The following is an 18,154-nucleotide window of genomic DNA, read 5'->3' on the forward strand; positions in this document are numbered from 1 at the left end:
TATATATATATATATATATATATATATATATATTATATGTTTGTATTATTGTATTATTTGTGTATTATTTGTTTTAGCTTATTATGGAATATCTTGTTTAAATGCACTAAAAGTAATCGGATTTTATTATTAACAAATTCTAGTCTTCTTCTTCTCTCTGGCACAACAACCGCTGGTGGTCAAGGCCTGCCTGTACCACACTAGTTAAGTGGGCTTCGGCTTTCAGTGACTTATTGTTACCATAGCAGGATAGTCAGTCCTACGTATGGGGGCACGGTCTATTCGGGACTTGAACCCATGACAGGCATGTTGTTATGTCGGTCGAGTTAACGAATGTACCACCAGACCGGCAATAACAAATTCTATACTTTTGCAAAAAGCATATATCATATGGTTTTCAAGACATTCATGAATTGGAGCGGCTGTAGGAGCAGGTAGTAATCAAAATGGCGTTGAATAGATGAGAAGGGAGTATATTTTATAATACAATTTGCTCCCTTCCAACATATGGGATGTTTTTTCCCTGTTGTTAGAGCATTACCAATAACACATTATTTAAAAATTGACCAATGGCCTGGTAAAAATTGAGTACGTAAATGAGGGTCGAAGAAGTTGAAAACAGCTTTATGATCGCGTGTGACAACTTTCTTAATAAACACGTGACATAAACAACTAAGATCATGTCCATACCATTCGCATTTCACACGTGTCCTTTGTTGCATTCGCTAGTAAAAATATAATAAATTTAAATGTTTTAACAAACTGTTGCTACCGTTCCTACCTGATACAGTATACAATGTACATGAAATCTAAGAAAAAAAAACGATTTATAGGGTAAATGTACCAATAGTGCTGCAATTTGTAGTGGTACAGATGTGTTTTAATGGATTTAAAGTGTCGGGAAGGACAATTTCTCAATATTTTAACTTATAGCAATTGGAATATGTTTTATCTTCGCAATCACAACCATTTTTAGCATAAAACACATCTAATTTACGCAAAAATACATATTTTTGTGACTGATTTGTTGTACCTATAATAGTGGAATAGTTCCTATAGTCGTCGTATTGTGTTCCTATAGAGGTAGTACACAAAGATATCTCAAAAACAGTGTATAATATCAATGTAACTTAGTTTTGAAGCTGTTTTCGTGTGAATAGCAAGTATTACTGCCATTAGATTGATTTTTTTTCGTAATTTGATCGTAAAAAAAATATGAATTTGATTGATGAAAATATTAACTAAAGTACTGAATAACACCTGTCGTCAACCCTCACCCGGAAGAGTGTGCTTGAAAAAAATTGAAGTCAATTTTTCATTCAGCCATATAAGCGAATTCTGGCCTTTTTTGGTAAATTACATAAACTCATTTCTGATGCTTATTTTAGTGAAAACAGTACTACATGTAAAAAATATTCGGAAAAATCTAAAATGACCTGTTTTTTTTATTTCATAACTATAACCACTATAGGAACATGCCTGTTTTGTGTACCTATAATGGAACTAAAATGAAAAAACACTTAAAAATGGATAAATCTGGTCAAAAGGCAAATAATTTTAGTAAAACAATAACATTTCATAACAGTTATTTTGAAAAAGTAGTAATTGCGTGGTTATGTGGTCATTTAGAACGTTAACAGAAATATGAGTTTCGTTATGAAATCCTAAGGATTTTGGAAAAATGTTGTAACATTTCACAAAATAATGGATTTTTCGGTCACTAAGTAACGGAATGGCCCGATTTATCTTTTAAACCTTTTGTAAAAGGCTTAAGAACATTTCACACTAACATAAATAACTTAATTACTTTTAATTTGCCTTATGGAGCGTATTTTAGTGCAATACCGCCACTATAGGTACATTTACCCTAATTTATCTTTTATTCATGTCTCGCACATCGAGATCACAGCATCATTATTATTCATATGATGTCTTGAACTAATAGTTGAAATTCATAATGCACATAATATCTTCTTATCGCGACATGCAGAGCACTTATCTCTGATATTCAAACATTTTCTTGAACTACTCTAGTTAACTAATAAACGTGTATTAAATTATTCAATGAGAGAGAGAGAGAGAGAGAGAGAGAGAGAGAGAGAGAGAGAGTACTTTCTTTACGAAGTTAATTTAATAATGGTACAAATTGTTGTAGGCTTGACGTATGTCAATCTTATAATAACGCATTTGATACACTTTTGATTCTGGTCAAGTTAATTTTCATAAGCAGATCATCGATTTTAAGTTCCTGTTTGTCACTCCAATTCAGTAGCTACAAAGTAACATTTGTTGCAACACGTGAGCATAACGGGTGGTCACGCTCTCACGATGATGGATATGGAAGAAACTTGATTCATATCACCTTCATCCTTTAGTTGATCATCTTCTTGAGCAACCAATTTGGGTTGATGATAGTTTTTTTGGTATTCCCTTTTTTCATTGCATCTTTTTAAACTTTGGCGGTGCATCAGAGGCGCCTATACTGACCATTGGAACAAGAACGTAAAAAGCATGCTAATCTTTAAGTTTATCTCTTCATTCACTCTTAGCGATGTTAAAAAAACTATGTTCAGGTAAAAAGTAGTTGCAACTCAATTATATACCGCTAATGCAGTTGAGATTGGTTGAAATCAAGAAAATCATGCAATTTATTTCGTGGTGCAACGTTACAAAAACTGTACTGATCTTCGCTCTACATTAGCGAAATATCATACCTTATAACACGTACCAGTGAACGCAGAGTGAAATGTATACTTAACTTACTTTGTTCAAATGTTCCTCATGCTCGTGTACATGCTTCAAAAGCTATGGAAAAGGAATTTACATTATTTAATAACTTAACAATCTTCCTACATTTTGTTGCAGTTTACATTATATGTTAGCATACACCGGCTATGTCAAACTCATATCATCTGAATACCATGTGACCGCAAGTACACGTGTTGAGTCACTCACGGGTCGCAAAGTTGGAAATAAAAAGTATGCCCCAATATTTATATTAAATACTGCTTCAGACCAGTAATGTTTAACAAATAGACTTTTTACACTTCTCGCTTCAAATCGGAAAACGTTTGCTATTTACAAATTTGCGATGTTAATTTTGTGCTCTTTGTTTTTGTTTTATGTGACAAAAAATATTTATTATAGTTCCAAAGTAACATACAATTTCTGCTATCCTTACTATCAATATAGGTCATTTTTATTAGCCTCATTTTTACAACGCATATTTTGCTAGAAAATATCTGTCGAACACACTTTTTTACTCAGGTAGTGGAAGTCTAGCAACCTTCTTCGAATCACTTTCAAGTAAACCAAGCTATCCATCTCTGGATGTTTCACATGGTACATGATGGCTTGCAATCTTTCGATAGGTCGAGAGAAAAATCGCATTTAATCGTGTTTGAACATTAGCTTACGATTACTCTTAAGGATAAAGTGGTCTAACGGTGGTAATATCGTGCATTTCTTAAAACTGAAACTTGTGTTGTTTTTTATTCCTGAATAAAAAAAACTTGTGTTGTTTTGATTAATTTGGTTCAATAACGATATTTGTATCCGATAAAGATTCGTGGTGTGCGAACTCAAAAAGATTGGCCAATCTTTTTTATCACTTGTTTCTGATGGAAGACGAAAGATTCGCGAACAAAGATATGGGCTGTGTAAGCTAGCCTATTAAGAAGCTTTGTAGTGCAAGGCTCCTACATTCCGATTATTTTAATACTTAATCTAAAACATTTTATCTTACATGTAACCCTTTCATCTTAGTTTTGAGTTTTGAGGAGGTTGTACAATACATCAATTCGTCTTGTCGAATGTGTAATTCAAATAAGTTCAACTTGGCTACAAACACTTTCAGTGAGTCATACATATTTAATATCGCCTGATTTTTTATGCTGGTATGATTACGACATTACGCACAAGAGTATTATATATCGACGAATGTTTCTTGCATTTCGATACTAATTTTGCATCAACGCATAATCTGCCAATTGCTGGCTCCAATCGGCATCAAAGATGTAACATTCTAAGGTCGAAGCCGTGCAGAACCGTTCAGAGCAATCCGGACCCGACTAAAGCCTCTACTCGACTCCAACAGTTCCGAATGGCTCTGGATGTCACCGAGCGGAACTGTCGTTTCGATTTAAAGAAAAAAGAAAAAAAGAAAAATTTCCAATATTTTTAACTCTAAATATTGCAAAAATCATAAAACTGCAACAATATTTTGATTCATATTTCGGACAGTTTCGAGCTCATGTTTCAAATTACGGACAATTTAATTCGAATTCCGGACAGCCTCGAAACTTTGGCTATAATATTCAAATTCACACTTACACTACATCTTTTACGATTTTAACTTGTTTTAAGGACTGGACACTTGATCCTGAACGTTGGTGTTTTCCAAAACCGACAGAACGACGGTCTTAAAAAGAACGGGTTTTGAGTGGTGTTTTGCTCTTGCACTCATAGATGAATAGAACCGAAGAACAACTACGCGAATTGATGGTCCTTCCGGTACTGCCATCAATCCATTTGTAACATATATCTTAAAATATCGTTGTTTTCTTGTTATTATCACTGTGTAAAAACATATTTTTACATAATGAATCACAATTTAATTCAGCTGTCCGGAATAAAAACAAGATAAAAAATCTTGTTTTGAATTCCAGACAGAATTAAACATATGACTTAATGAAATTCAAAGCACAATATGATAAAACACTGTTGTTTCATGTTGATAACTCCTTCTTAATGGATTCCAATGTATTTCAATGCACATGAGCGCGATTAATGGGAATTATCGAAGAAATAACATTTGCGCCGGTTTTTTAGCAAAACTGCAAAGAATACATCCGGTGGTGAACTGACCGATAGAAAATATTTATTTAATGTGGTATCAGGACCTACTAGGGGTCAGACACGATTTTAATTTCTTCGAGTACGTCATGTAGAATTAAAAAGTTGTATGGCCAAAGACTGTTATGAAGATATTCAATCAAATCAAGAACGAATGTCTGGAATTTGAAGTTGTCCGTAATTTGAAGCATAACGGTATGTAGATATTTTCATTCCTATTTCGTTTCCAGTTGACGCAAGTATGTTTTCCAAATACAATGTGCAATCGAGGCTGCTCAAAATGTGGCTTTTATCCAGGATTTAGTCGAAATCTAATACGAATAAGTTTCCATTTCTTAAGGGTCTAAGTTTGTTAGATGTTATGGGTACATAAATGTTCTTCTTCTTCCTTGGCACAACAACCGTTGGCGGTCAAGACCTGCCCGTATCACATACATGTTAGTTTCGAAAAATATAACGACACAATGATTGTTCTTCACTTTGAAAACTTAATACATTAACACAATTATAATAATAGATTTATTGATTTGCAAAGTTTAAAATAATTCTCAATATATTCTTGCGGGTCGCATTCAAAATGGACCGTATACGGCCGGCGGGCCGCCAGTTTGACATACCTCGCATACACGATATCGTTAAAAGTGACTTATCAAACGAGGTATATGATTGGGGTGGTCCCGTGGTACGGTCGTCAACTCGTACGAATTAACAATATGTCCGTTGTGGGTTCAATCCTAGAATAGTGAAAGAAAGAGGTTCAATCCTAGAATAGAACCGTCTCTTCGATGTACAAGGACCGAAAACCCGGCTGCATGGTAATGAATAAGTCTCGAAAGCCTGTACAGGTTGGCATGTCCGCGTAGCGTAGCGTTACGACAAATAGAGAAGTAAAAAAGATGAAATGTCACAAAAAAGAGTTATATATCTGTAACAAGCGTATTTAACATTTAACATCGATACGTATTCTGATTAGCCCTTCAGTTAAAATAATACATCAATGATGTTTGGATTGCAACTTGATTCGTTTCCCGAGCATATCGGTTATTTTGCAGCGTAGTTTATTGCAAAAAAAAAATCAATTAAAAATTCAAAACCCAATAGAAATCCCAAGGACAAGATCAGTTTCGCGGTATAGTAAACTTGTACGACTTAAAAACATGCCCGTCATGTGCTTAAGCTCCGAATCGACCGTGCCTCCATACATATGACTGACAATCCTGCTATGTATGATCAATAAGTCACTAAAAGCCAAGCTCACTAGTGGTACAGGCAGCAGATCTTGACCGACAATGGTTGTTGTGTCAAAGAAGAAGCCCAAGAAGAGTGAAAGGACATGGCAAACATTGCTTTGCCAATTTTTTTAAATACAAATATTTTTTCTTATGTTTATGACAAACATTCGAGAAAATTAAAAAATCCATTCTGTCTATATTTTTTGAACAAACGTTAGTTTTCCAATTCATATAATAATATATCAATTAAGTACATGACATATTAGTTTAAAAGCAATAAGGCTAAGATGAGAAAGCAATACGGCCTTTTCGGACCGTTCCCCCTGAATAAAAAAAGGCTAAGATGAGCAGCTAAAATCCCTTTTTTAGATTAACGTTATTACACCTTCGGCCGTATTTTCATACAGAGAATCCAAATTTAACAAACGACAAAACATGTATTTATCAACTATAGAAAATATATAAAGTAATCCAAAACATTTGTTTCAAGGTTATTGCAAACAAAGGCAATGCTAAGTATGAAATTTGTAAATAAAATATATGCATAAGGCGTTCAGGTTCAATTCAAAAATGAAATTATATTGAATTTTAATACAAATACATTTTATACATTTGTTCGGTAATATTATTTAAATCAAAATTCATAATTGTTCAGGAATATTGCTTGTAATTATATAAATTGTTATCATATTATTTTTACAAAATTATCGACTGTGTTCGATCTTATATTAACATTGTTTAGCTCAATTATGGTCAATACTCAGTCGAATTTCATCTAATTGTCGTAACGAGCTTCTGACTTATTATCCGGAATGTCCGCCTTTGCTACGGGAGGAAGGTTCATATGAAGTTTGAACCTACGACCGGCATGTTGATAAGTCGTGCGAGTTGACGACAGTAACACGGGACCGCCCACCGAACATAGTCGTACATGGTACATACATTTGTATGATTGGGCTGAAAAAGTCACATACAACACACAATGGATACTTATTCCATTGAAATAAATGTCCATTGTAGAGGAAATCTGAGTTTAACTCAAAATAATCAATCAATTCCAGCACCTCACAACACGCTATCATAATGTGGTCTTCGATTCACGCTACTTTAACAAACGTATGCATGCAGATCTATTGCATGCGATGAGATTTTATTCCAGGGCTTCGAAGCGATGCACGAAGCATCTTGGAGGTACGTTTGCAACGCAGCATGTCTGCTGACTTCTTGAAACCGCATTTATGACAAATTAAATGCATGGAACTAACCGTCGTTGATGAATGGCGTAAATTAATAAGTACAAGATTCATATATTCATTTTCGAAAAATAAATCGCCCACCGTTTCAGTTGCCGCTCAGTATGAAACACTCACGGGACTCTCAGGTTCGGTGGATTGTTTCAGTGATGCTTATACCATCCTGTGTAGGAATTCTGACTTCTCTCTCTCTCTCTATCTCTGCACGGGAGTTGGACACCGACAGCTCACAACGATTATCGAAACGATTTGCACTACCATGTCCTGCATATATCAAATGAAGAATGCATAATGCGAATGGGAGCTATTCAAAATCAACGAAACAGTATGAAATCTGAAGAACGATAAAGGTTGCGCTACATAAGAAATCAGTCGGAGTTAAAAATTAAAACAAGGGTGGTTTTTTAATCAAACATTGGAGATTAAGACTGCCAGAACGAGCTACATTTTATAATTTCGTAAAAATGTTTATAAAAAGATAGATACATCATGATTATATTATTAGGAATGGGAAATAATTTGAATATCTCCAAAAAGGCACATTAAAAAAAACTTTCAGTCCTTTTTCAGCTGTTCATAAAATATTTGCTAAAAAATATTTTTCAATTGTATTCAGTACATTGCAATGCAAAGTTATATTGATTATTCTCTAATTAGAGAAATGTGAAGTTATTTGTATTTTATTTATTTTTAGATTGTAACAGTTTTGAAAATAATACAAATGTCTCTCATTTCAGATTAAATTTCTCCCATTTTTCTTTTCGTTGATTGTTGAAAATGTATAGATACCACATAATTCATAACCAGATAGTAACGTTTACATTTTAAATGAAATGTTATACAAAAATAGAATAACACACACACACACACACACACACACACACACACACACACACACACACCAGTTAAATACATGACTGGTGTCAAACATTAAAATGAATGCATTCTGTATCTTTCCTCATCGTATAAGCACTTTTTAAAAGAGGCATTTTTGGGAACATTACACAGACTGCATACGAGAGTAAAAAGAGTCATTGTATTTTTTTATTTTGGTTTCATTTTAATGACTATCACACATTTCGGCATTGGGTAATGATAACGACGAAAACCTTCAGTCTGTGATTATGGAATGATATAGAAACGACGACTAAACACCGCTGTCATGAGGGTGATCTTTTTTTTGGCAGCTTTGGTGACAGAGAAGAAAAAAGGCAAAAATATTGCCATTGAATATGACTCTCGGGCAACGTATTTAAGTTCATCATATATTCATACTGTTCCCCACATACGTTTTGACAGTTTTTCAGCAAGATGCATCTGAATGAGATTTTTGGGAATCATCGCCTACCAACTGGTGAGAAAGGTGAAGATGCTGCTGATGTGCGGTGGAAGAATCCTCACGTGTTCCTCTAGTCCCTCGGATTTTTTGATAGACCGGAAACGGATGCGTTCAGGGCGGGTATTTAGCAATTTGGTAAGAGAGTGAATATTTAATGCCTTTCAACTCTGTGTTTCTTTTTGCTTTAACTTCAACCCTTGAAATAATATGCCAGACGACTGTGACACATCGCACTGCCAGCTGCTAGAGAGGGGGTGTGAGTTCATGAGCATGTGTGTGATTGTGTGCCTCTGAGCGTTAAAACGCAAAGGAAGGATAAACATAGAGAACGGTGAATGGCACAGGTAGAAACGACAATGGTACAGGAATGAAAGAGCTGTATATGTTACGAGTTACCGTTTAGCAGGTATGTTTACCTTTACCTCAATGAGCCGGAATTAAGGCAGAGAAAATGTGTCACAATGCATCTTAAAGCGAAAACATAGAATTCCCGTTTAAGTGAAAACGCTAGCAGAAATGGTTCCAATTCAATCACTACATATCTATGATATGCGTAAATATGTTTTGCTAAATTGGTATTACATTGTTGCAGTGATGTTATACACTGATATCCTATTTAACAGATCGTTAAGTGATGAATAACTATACATCACGAAATTTAAAGCAATACTGTTCATATTAGGTAGGCACAGAAAATGTAATAATCTTGACATTTCGGTAAACTGTCTTCTTCTTCCTTGACACAACTGCTGTTGGTCTAGGCCTGTCTGTACTACTAAAGTGCATGGTTGTCAGTGACTTGTTGATTATATATAGTAAAAAGTCAGCCATACTTTTGGGAGCATGAGGCTTGAACCCATGACGGACATGTTGTTAAGTAGTGCGAGTTGACGACTGTACTAGAAGACTGGCTTTTGGGAAATATTGCCAGTCATTAATTGCACAAAGGGTTGCCGCATGCGGCAAGCTTGGAAGCCATGTATAACCCCACAAATAAACAGTATTTAATCCGAAGTTTCGAATGTAGCCCTTTAAAAAAAACAGAAGGTCGCTATAAAGTAAAATTAAGAAAAAACACTGCCTTCAAATGGAACCAGTTTCAATGTTTTTCCTTCCGGAAGATTGCATTTGTTTTCAAAATCGCTAGACACAAATGGAGAATTATAAATGCACATCTTTCTGCCTGTCAGATTACCGATCGGCAAACGATCTTCCTACGAACGGTGGCTGGCACACCAACGAAGCCTGCTGGTGACTTCTGTGTGTGCTACAATGAATTTTGTTAAAGATCTTATCTGGCCATGTTTATCGTTAGTTGTTATAGTTCTTATGCATTCAAGCATTCACGAGGCTTGAAAAAAGCTGCATGTCTTTTCCTATTCGATTGCTCGATTATTGTGAGCAGGCTACAAGGGTTAATGTCTGGCGGTAGCTTTGAAGCCAATGATATCTTGTCTAAAGCACTGTATGTATTGATCGAATAAGTTATTCATATGAGCTGGTGGTAAACTCCCATCTGGTGGTAAATGATCCCAGCTAGCAAGATGCACTATTCAGTTCACTTCATCGCTACAGGGTGACAAAAAGTCAACCCGCTAAACAACCAACGATAGAGAAGGAAACTTTATCCAGCGATTGATGATATTTGCTCACAAAAGAATTCCGCTCATACGTTCTATTCGACGTACAGAAGCGCTCCAACCCATGGACCACATAAGAACAGATAATCTAACTCGACATTACACAGCCTCACGAAACATTGCGTGGGAGAACTGGCTCAGGAAGAGTTTTGGTTGCCGTGTAAACCCTGAAAAAAACCTGAATCAATGTTAATATGAAGTGTTTGCCTCCGCCAGACTGTCGACAGTCTCCAAAAAGTGCTGATCCTCAATAATTCCAAATGTGCTATGGCTATCCATCATCACATCTCTAGGCTTTTCAAAAACTTTAAAGTGTTTCCCTGTCAAACACAACGGTACGGTTCAGCTGTAAGTATTACCCTCGAATGACTGCCCAACTGCCAAGCACGATGAAAGCCTTATGAGGTATACTAGCTTGTAGATAAGATGCTCATTTGTTAATGATATTCGATTGTCTCTTTTAGCACCTTTATTAATCATCAACGCGTCGGGTGTCTTTTCTTCTCGATCTCACTCGTATCGTTGATTCAACTCTTAATGTGGCAAGAACTAGGAACAAACAAAAAAACAGATACACTTTCTAAGGCTATTTCAACCCGTGCCGAGCGTTATGAATGAAGCTACTGAAGATGAATAATGGTAGGATTTGAGGTTGTTTGGGTTTGTCCATGGTTGTACAGAAGCCAGATTCAAGCAACTTGGCATTAAATTTCAATTTTTCAGGAACCAAACATTTCAAATCTCCAAATGAGCATAAAACAGAAACAATAGAAAATGTCCGACAGCAGTTCTGCACTTTGTGACGTTGTCACTATATACTATTTTATGCTTCAGTGAAATCGTTCGGCTTTACTGAGGTTGGATTTATGAATGTACCTTTTAATTTTTTTTTATTTTGTCTTAGATCCGGTAGCGCTCCTAGCTATGTTTTTTTTTATTTCTCCAAGCACGCTAGATAATTCATCAATAAAGGGCTACTGGGTTTAGAAAGGATTATGAGTTAGTGTGTAGGTATATGTGCGCCGGTACAGTTTTTTTTTATTTTCAAGCCGAACTTATAAACTGTTCATCGATGGTAGGCGTGAGAAAAGATTACGGTGACCTTCACTAGGCACACGGATAGTTATTTTGCAGCTACACATTAGTCAAACTCCGTTGTCGAAGTGCCTGCTTATAGATCCTATGAAGACAGAACAGGTTGTCGAATTTTAGACACACCTTTTAGTTTAATCCATAACTACCACAGTGGGCTTTGTGCGAAACAGCGTTGCAAAAGGTACACTAATGATTGAAAATTGAGGAAACAAATAAAGCACATTTATTGAGATTATTTAATACTGTAGCTGTTGTCACTGTTGTCTTCGTGTTTGTAGTTTTGATTTCATTCTACCTGTTTTTGCTCAAGCGAGCAGCCTCCCCAGATGTATGAGATCGCCTAGCCGAAGATCGAGCAGCTGTGATAGCTGTTTGGCGGCTACGGAAGAAATTAATTGTCAAACAAGTCCACTGCTTTCGAGATCATTAATCAGATTTGAATCGTCCCAACTGAGTGGACACTGAGCATAAGTTTTATGCGTATGGTAAGCAGGAAAGCCAAGCCCAGCTGCACGCTACATGACGCTTGCTGTGCTACGTTAGACCGCTCACGCTGAATATGTGTAGCAGTTGAAAATGATCAACATTCTAAATGTGAACGATTCCATTTTCAAAACACGAAACACGAAGCGTACCCTTTACTCTTATTGCTTTTGTGCATCCGCTTGATTCACATCACATTGGTTCTTTATAAGTAAAATAAAACTTGTTCATTCAGACTCACACAATTATCATTACCTTGGGTCCTATGTTTCTTTTTTATCACGTATTTTAGCTTAATTTTTTATTATTTTCTCCTTTTCCACGAGTTTTTCAAGTTTTGTTCTTTGCATGATACACACCCTGCAAGATATCAATAACTGAAAAACTTAAAACGCACACAATAATAAACCGATTTGTAACTGAAATCACGAAAAAAGTATTTTATTTTTCACCGTAGCGATAGTGGATAAATTGTCGTTAAGCACACTCATAACTTTCCTGCAAAGTTCTTATTTTATGTAGGTTTTCATTCGAAGATGTAATACTTACCAAGAGTTGTGTTCATTGTACAGCTAGAAGTTTATTGCACTGAAAACCATAATTTGTTTTTGAAAATTGATTTTGAGTTTAAACTACTCTGGCAAATAACACTGTCGAATAAAGATTCTTTTTAAAGATTTTATTGCACAATTCCTTTCTTAACGTAACACTGCAAAGCAAACTTGTCTTGTCAAAAACCTGAATTTGTGTCTCCGTTCAATAAATAAATAAATATTCCAATGAACCTAAACTAATTCAATGTTCCATGCTAGGATGTTGCAACCATGGTAGTGGATCCCACATGTTTAAATAATCTGTTGATAGTGGCATCATTTGGAGTGTCTGGGTGTGGGATGTGTCTGTCTGACCATGACTTTACATTGGCCGCTTCGATCGGCGTGTTAAAGTAGTAAGTTATATGAACTCAATGTTATCATTTGGCGTCTTCGAGTTAAGCTTGCTTTTGATAAGACAGTAACACGATCGTTGTAAGTATTCAAATGATTTCGGGTCATTTTAGATTAATGTGCTGGTTGTTCATAGTAGTACCGATAGGGATCGTTTGCCCGAACCGGACGCACAAAGTAGGTGGCTCGGCGGTTGTCGTGACCAGTGTGCACCTGGAAGCTGGTTTCCTCGTGATGATCGGCCTTGAAGATCTTCTTCAGTGCCATGATACTAGCGATGGTGAGGGCAACTTTACTGATAACCAAGGCCTTGAATGCGATGGCTCCGAGGGTCTTCAGACCAATAGGTCCAGCAATACCCATGGCGGTCAGGAGGGCAGCAATGACGTAGCGGCTGCCATTCTTCTTGTTACCACTTCCTCGCGCTTCGGACAAATCGAAGCTGATGGTGTGGGTCTTGAGGAACTTGTCGATCTTCTGAACAAGTGCCTTATCCGTTTCACCGAGACCTTCCATCGATCGAGCATCGGACAATCCGAGGATGGTGCTCTCAGAGTTCTCGTCAGCGGACACGTTCTTCTGCTTGACAAGAGTTACTCCATCCACCAGTTGGATGGAATCCTGTCAAATAATGTTTGTAGTTCGTAAATTTGCAATCAAATTTTACGTCAAAGAGGTCATATTACCGAATCGATGGCACGGGAAATGGAGGTCACCGCTTTTTGCTTGAGGCACTCGGTAAAGTCCGCTGTCTCTTGGCAATCGTCGTAAACCTTCTGCAGGACACAAATTTCTCCACCAAACCAGCTACTGCTTGCTCGCCACGAGCAACCTCCCGTAGCACCAAAAGCGGATGTCGCCAGTGCGACAACAAGCAGGAGCTCCGCAATGATGGTTCGGTTGCACATTTTGATTTGCTAGCTTTAAAAGTGCGTAATGCACTTTCAGATACACTTATACACGCAAAACCCGTTGAGGCACACTGATTCTGGCACTGCACTGTAAGCACTGCTGGTATGAAAGGATGTTTTACTGCTGATAACCAAGCTGCAACTGAGGAATACACTGATTAGTACGTGCTTTTAAATGCGCCTCAATGCTCTGCTTACGATACCGTGGTACCATATGATGAGGTACGCAGCGTGTTTAGATGCCCGTCTTGTATCTCTCTTTCGCGTACGAGTGAAAATTTTTCATCACTGACCAAAAGCACACATCGATGCACATTTTCACTCGTTAGAGTCTCGAACATGAAGCTAGGGTGGAATTTCATTCCACTCAATTTGCTTACCAGCCGCTCCATACATTTTCACAAAAAAGAAATCGGTAAGAAAAAAAGAAGAAAAATCGAAACGGAACGTGGCCAGCAACACTAGCAGCTATGCAAGAAAAACTATACCCTTGTAGCGAAATCTGGAGCCCTTAGAAAACTGGCTGTCCATCCATCCATCCATTCAACCATCAACGTACCCGGCATGCAATGCCTGCATCATGCAATATCATCTGGATGCATACGCTAGCAGCCTCGTTTTCCCCACGAGACGGGTTGGACAGCGAAGCCGAATCTGCAGAAACACGCTATATTGGCCTATGTTATCTGCAGCTCTCTCATACGAGCGTGAAATATGTGTTACGCTACATACTGTTCTTTGCGACTTCCACCAGCTCAGCAAGATGCATTTTGCATTGGTTTTGCCGCTTGTTGAGTCGATTAATTCAATTACCACCACTGCCCTCTGCTTCTAGTGCGCACTATTCGCAATTAGAAAGAAAATAAATTATCGCATGCACATACATGCTACGGTATCTTACCGACCAAGATGTGGTTTTCTATTGTTGAATTAAAACCAAATGTGGTTCCAGTTGGATGGAAATTTGATTTCCAGTAACGTACTAAGTGTACATGCTTGGTAAGATTAAGAAGCGGAGTTAACTGAGCTGTTCAAGAATACCGTTTCAGAGAAAGTGAGAACATTTTACTTTTTAATTGCTAAGTGTAGACATACAACTTTAATACAACTTTGTTTCGAAATTGGAAAACATTAATAGGATTTCAGTTTTGATTATTTCTAAAGAGAAAGTAAATTCAAATTGCGATAACATAACTGTACGTATGTATAAATAAACTCCCATAGGTAGAAAAAAGAAGAAGAAGAAAGCTCGAATTCCCCCGTTTGATATGTGATATAGACAAAGTAGAAACAGATTATCAAATTATATCATATGGATACAATAATAAAATAACGAGAAATGTATGCATTAAAATTGTTAATGCAAATAGTTGTGCTGCAATCCACAGCGAGAGGTTATTACAATATTGTTTTTGTGAAATCCACTTGTTTTGTGTAATATATTTTTTAATTTGTGCATCCTGTTCCTTCTTTTTGGAAACTCACTTTTAATTTGCAAAAAATATGATAACAAAATTATTTGAAATATGCATTTGATTGTAATATACACACTAGAAAAACTTTGTGTGTGATCTTCTTCTTTTGGCTCAACAACCGTTGTCGGTCAAGGCCTTCCTGTACCACTTGTGGGTTGGCTTTCAGTGACTTTTTGGATTACCCCACCATAACAGGACAGTCAGTCCTACGTATGGCGGCACGGTCTATTTGGGGCTTGAACCCATCACAAGTGTGTTGTAAAGGCTGCGCTCTGGCTCCAATCGAACACGACATCCGACTCGAGCAAACCCATATAATCATATGGAGGTGCACTGTCCGACACAAACAATCAAACAAGACAAACCTTGAGTCGAACATGTCATTTGATTCTGTCTGTTATGTTCGATACCATCCTGCGCTGTGAGTACCTTGGCTGTCAAACGCTTCACAGATACAGTAGATAGAATTCAATTCGGGATATTTTCAAGTTTATTTTCGTAGTTTGTCTCTTTTTCTTCGTTCAAAACATAGAAAATAGCTATCAATAATATTTGCAATGCTTCACAATCAATTATAACATTCAAAATAAAAGTTTGAAACGGTAAAACTATTACGTGTACACAATACATGTGTATGCACAGTATGAGTTTTGGCATGGACGTTTGTTTATTTTTTTCAATATTAAATATGAATGATTTTTATGTTATTATTGACGTGAATAACTAGTAAATTATTTGTTGAATCTTCCCCTTGCAGATGCAGATGAGAACTATGAAAATGCTTCATTTTCGAGATGAAAAGATAGGCGTATTGCAGTACATCATGACAGGTCTGTAAGACATCGAACAGCTGATAGAGCACCTATCGAACAGAGTCGTGTTTGTTTGTCTCGTTCGATTGGTCCCAGAGCGTCGCCTAAGTCGTACGAATTGACGACTGTAGTACGAGAGTGGCGTAACCGGTGTGTGATAGGTCATGTTAAATCCATGACTCCCTCGAACAGGCATGAGCAGCCCAAGATCCGCATGTTACTCGTGGTATTTTTAATTATTTTATTATAGTTACTGAACTCAATATATTTAACTGTAAGCAATACGGCCGAGCCGTCGCTACTCAACAATAGTAAATATAATCTTAAACTGACATATAACTAGAATTACTACCGAAAACGCTAAATCAGATTGATTAAAACTTTTGAATGCGATTGTTGAAATTTTTTTTTCACAGATTTTAACAAGATTTAACATCACCTAAGGTTCAGCGAATAGTAGCCTAATGAGATTACATGCGATAGAAAAAATAGTAAGGGGAACAAAGCGTGGCACTTATGCTTGGCGATTAAGTATAACACATCTTAAGAATTACATTCTTTGCTGGTTGAAAATCATGTTCTCTAGAGCGGAGATGTTCATGATATACTCAGTCATATACTTTTGTAGCATTTTTCAGCAGTATGGGAAAATAGTTATTGAAAATGTAGTCAAATTATTAAATTATTCTCAAAGTCTTTCTATTTGACGTAACCATTGAATTCAATGACCGTTTATTTTATTTACCCATAGGCTGTGACGATTCTCGGGGTACAGTCGTTAACTCGCACAACTTAACTACTAGCCCGTCATGGGTTCAAGTCTCAAATAGACCGTGCTCTCATACGTAGGGCATAAGTCTATGAAAGCCAAGCTAAAAGTTCTAAAAGTCTATGAAAGCCAAGCAGTAGTACAGGCTTTAACGAAAACAAAGTAAGCAATTACGGAGGGCTCCGTGGATCTTTAGTCTGACATGTATAACATGTCTTCTTCTATTTGGCGTAACGTCCTACGCGGACATGCCGGCCTATACATATACAGGCTTTCGAGACTTAATTCATTACCACGCAACCGGATAGTCAAATCCTTGCTACGGGGGTACAGTCCATTCTAGGCTTGGACCCATGACGGGCATGTTATTGAGTCGTTCGAGTTGATAACTGTACCACGAAACCGCTCCAAAACGCGGAAGTTTATAGAGTATAGCATTATATTAGTAAGGAGGGCCGTGTCGATGAACGTTGAGGCCCCGTGATAGTTGGACAAAAACAATACATTACAAAAACTCCCTGTTAAATTCAGTTTGAGCTTATTAAGCTTTATTTTATTTTTTATTATTAACTGTTGGCACGATATCTACCTCGTGTAGATCAGCAGCCGTAATGTTAATCAAAACCAGATGGCGCTGCAAAACAGATAAGGACGAAAAGATATCCCCAAAGGCAAAACAGCTAGATTATCAAAAATAGGGCCAATTTGGATAAAGTTCGGCAGCGATCGCGAAATAGGGTCAAGTGCGGTTAAGACTGATCAGCTGTTCGGTAAATAGGCGCCATCGACAAAGTTAAGCCAGTAGCAAATTCAATCGACCGAAGAAAGACTAATTTTTAAACTGAGCAAATACATCTTAAATACACACAAAGCCAGTTCTAAGAAAGTCTATACAGCTACTCGCCAATTTGTTACCAGGTGTAACAACATTAACAATATTAAACATTTTAGTTAAACCAGTGCTTAAAGATACAGTCGTTGCCACCTAATTTTGGCTCTAAGCATCAATTTCTGACAGTGTGCATCAATTTTTGACTCTAACGCACCTATTTTTGTCTGTAAGTCATCAATTTTTGACTCTTATAGGAATCATGACAAATTTTACAACGTATTTAAGCAGATCTTTAACAATTTTTATTCTATATCTCATAAAAAAAATACAAAAACTGTGTAAATTGATTGTTTCTTGAGAAAAATGATCAAATTTTAGAAATTCTAAAGCATTTATTTACAGCTGAAAAAAAATGCCAATTGTTTTACTCCATTGAATCTTTAAAAATTGGCAAACTATTGTTTTATTATATATTCTATCAATACAGGGTTTTACAAGTCAGAATCCAATGT

The 18,154-nt window shown here is 36.7% G+C and overlaps 1 protein-coding gene across 1 annotated transcript; it reads right to left on the minus strand.

Annotated features, from left to right (window-relative positions):
- Window positions 1-12,560: 12,560 nt before the first annotated feature.
- Window positions 12,561-13,896, minus strand: LOC121598903. The gene is made up of 2 exons (XM_041926266.1): window positions 13,530-13,896; window positions 12,561-13,464 (listed from the first exon to the last, which is right to left on the minus strand). Exons 1-2 carry the CDS (start codon window positions 13,749-13,751, stop codon window positions 12,958-12,960), a joined length of 729 nt encoding a protein of 242 aa, XP_041782200.1. The 5' UTR covers window positions 13,752-13,896; the 3' UTR covers window positions 12,561-12,957.
- Window positions 13,897-18,154: the final 4,258 nt, after the last annotated feature.

The sequence above is a fragment of the Anopheles merus genome, chromosome 3L (genome assembly GCF_017562075.2).
Source record: "Anopheles merus strain MAF chromosome 3L, AmerM5.1, whole genome shotgun sequence".
Lineage (NCBI taxonomy): Eukaryota > Metazoa > Arthropoda > Insecta > Diptera > Culicidae > Anopheles > Anopheles merus.

What these genes read in the sequence shown, in the direction of transcription:
- LOC121598903 (XM_041926266.1), bottom strand. Translation starts at nt 13,751, where the DNA reads ATGTGCAACCGAACCATCATTGCGGAGCTCCTGCTTGTTGTCGCACTG. An exon ending in TTTCCCGTGCCATCGATTCG is followed by an intron (nt 13,465 to 13,529) that starts GTAATATGACCT and finishes ATTATTTGACAG; the next exon opens with GATTCCATCCAACTGGTGGA.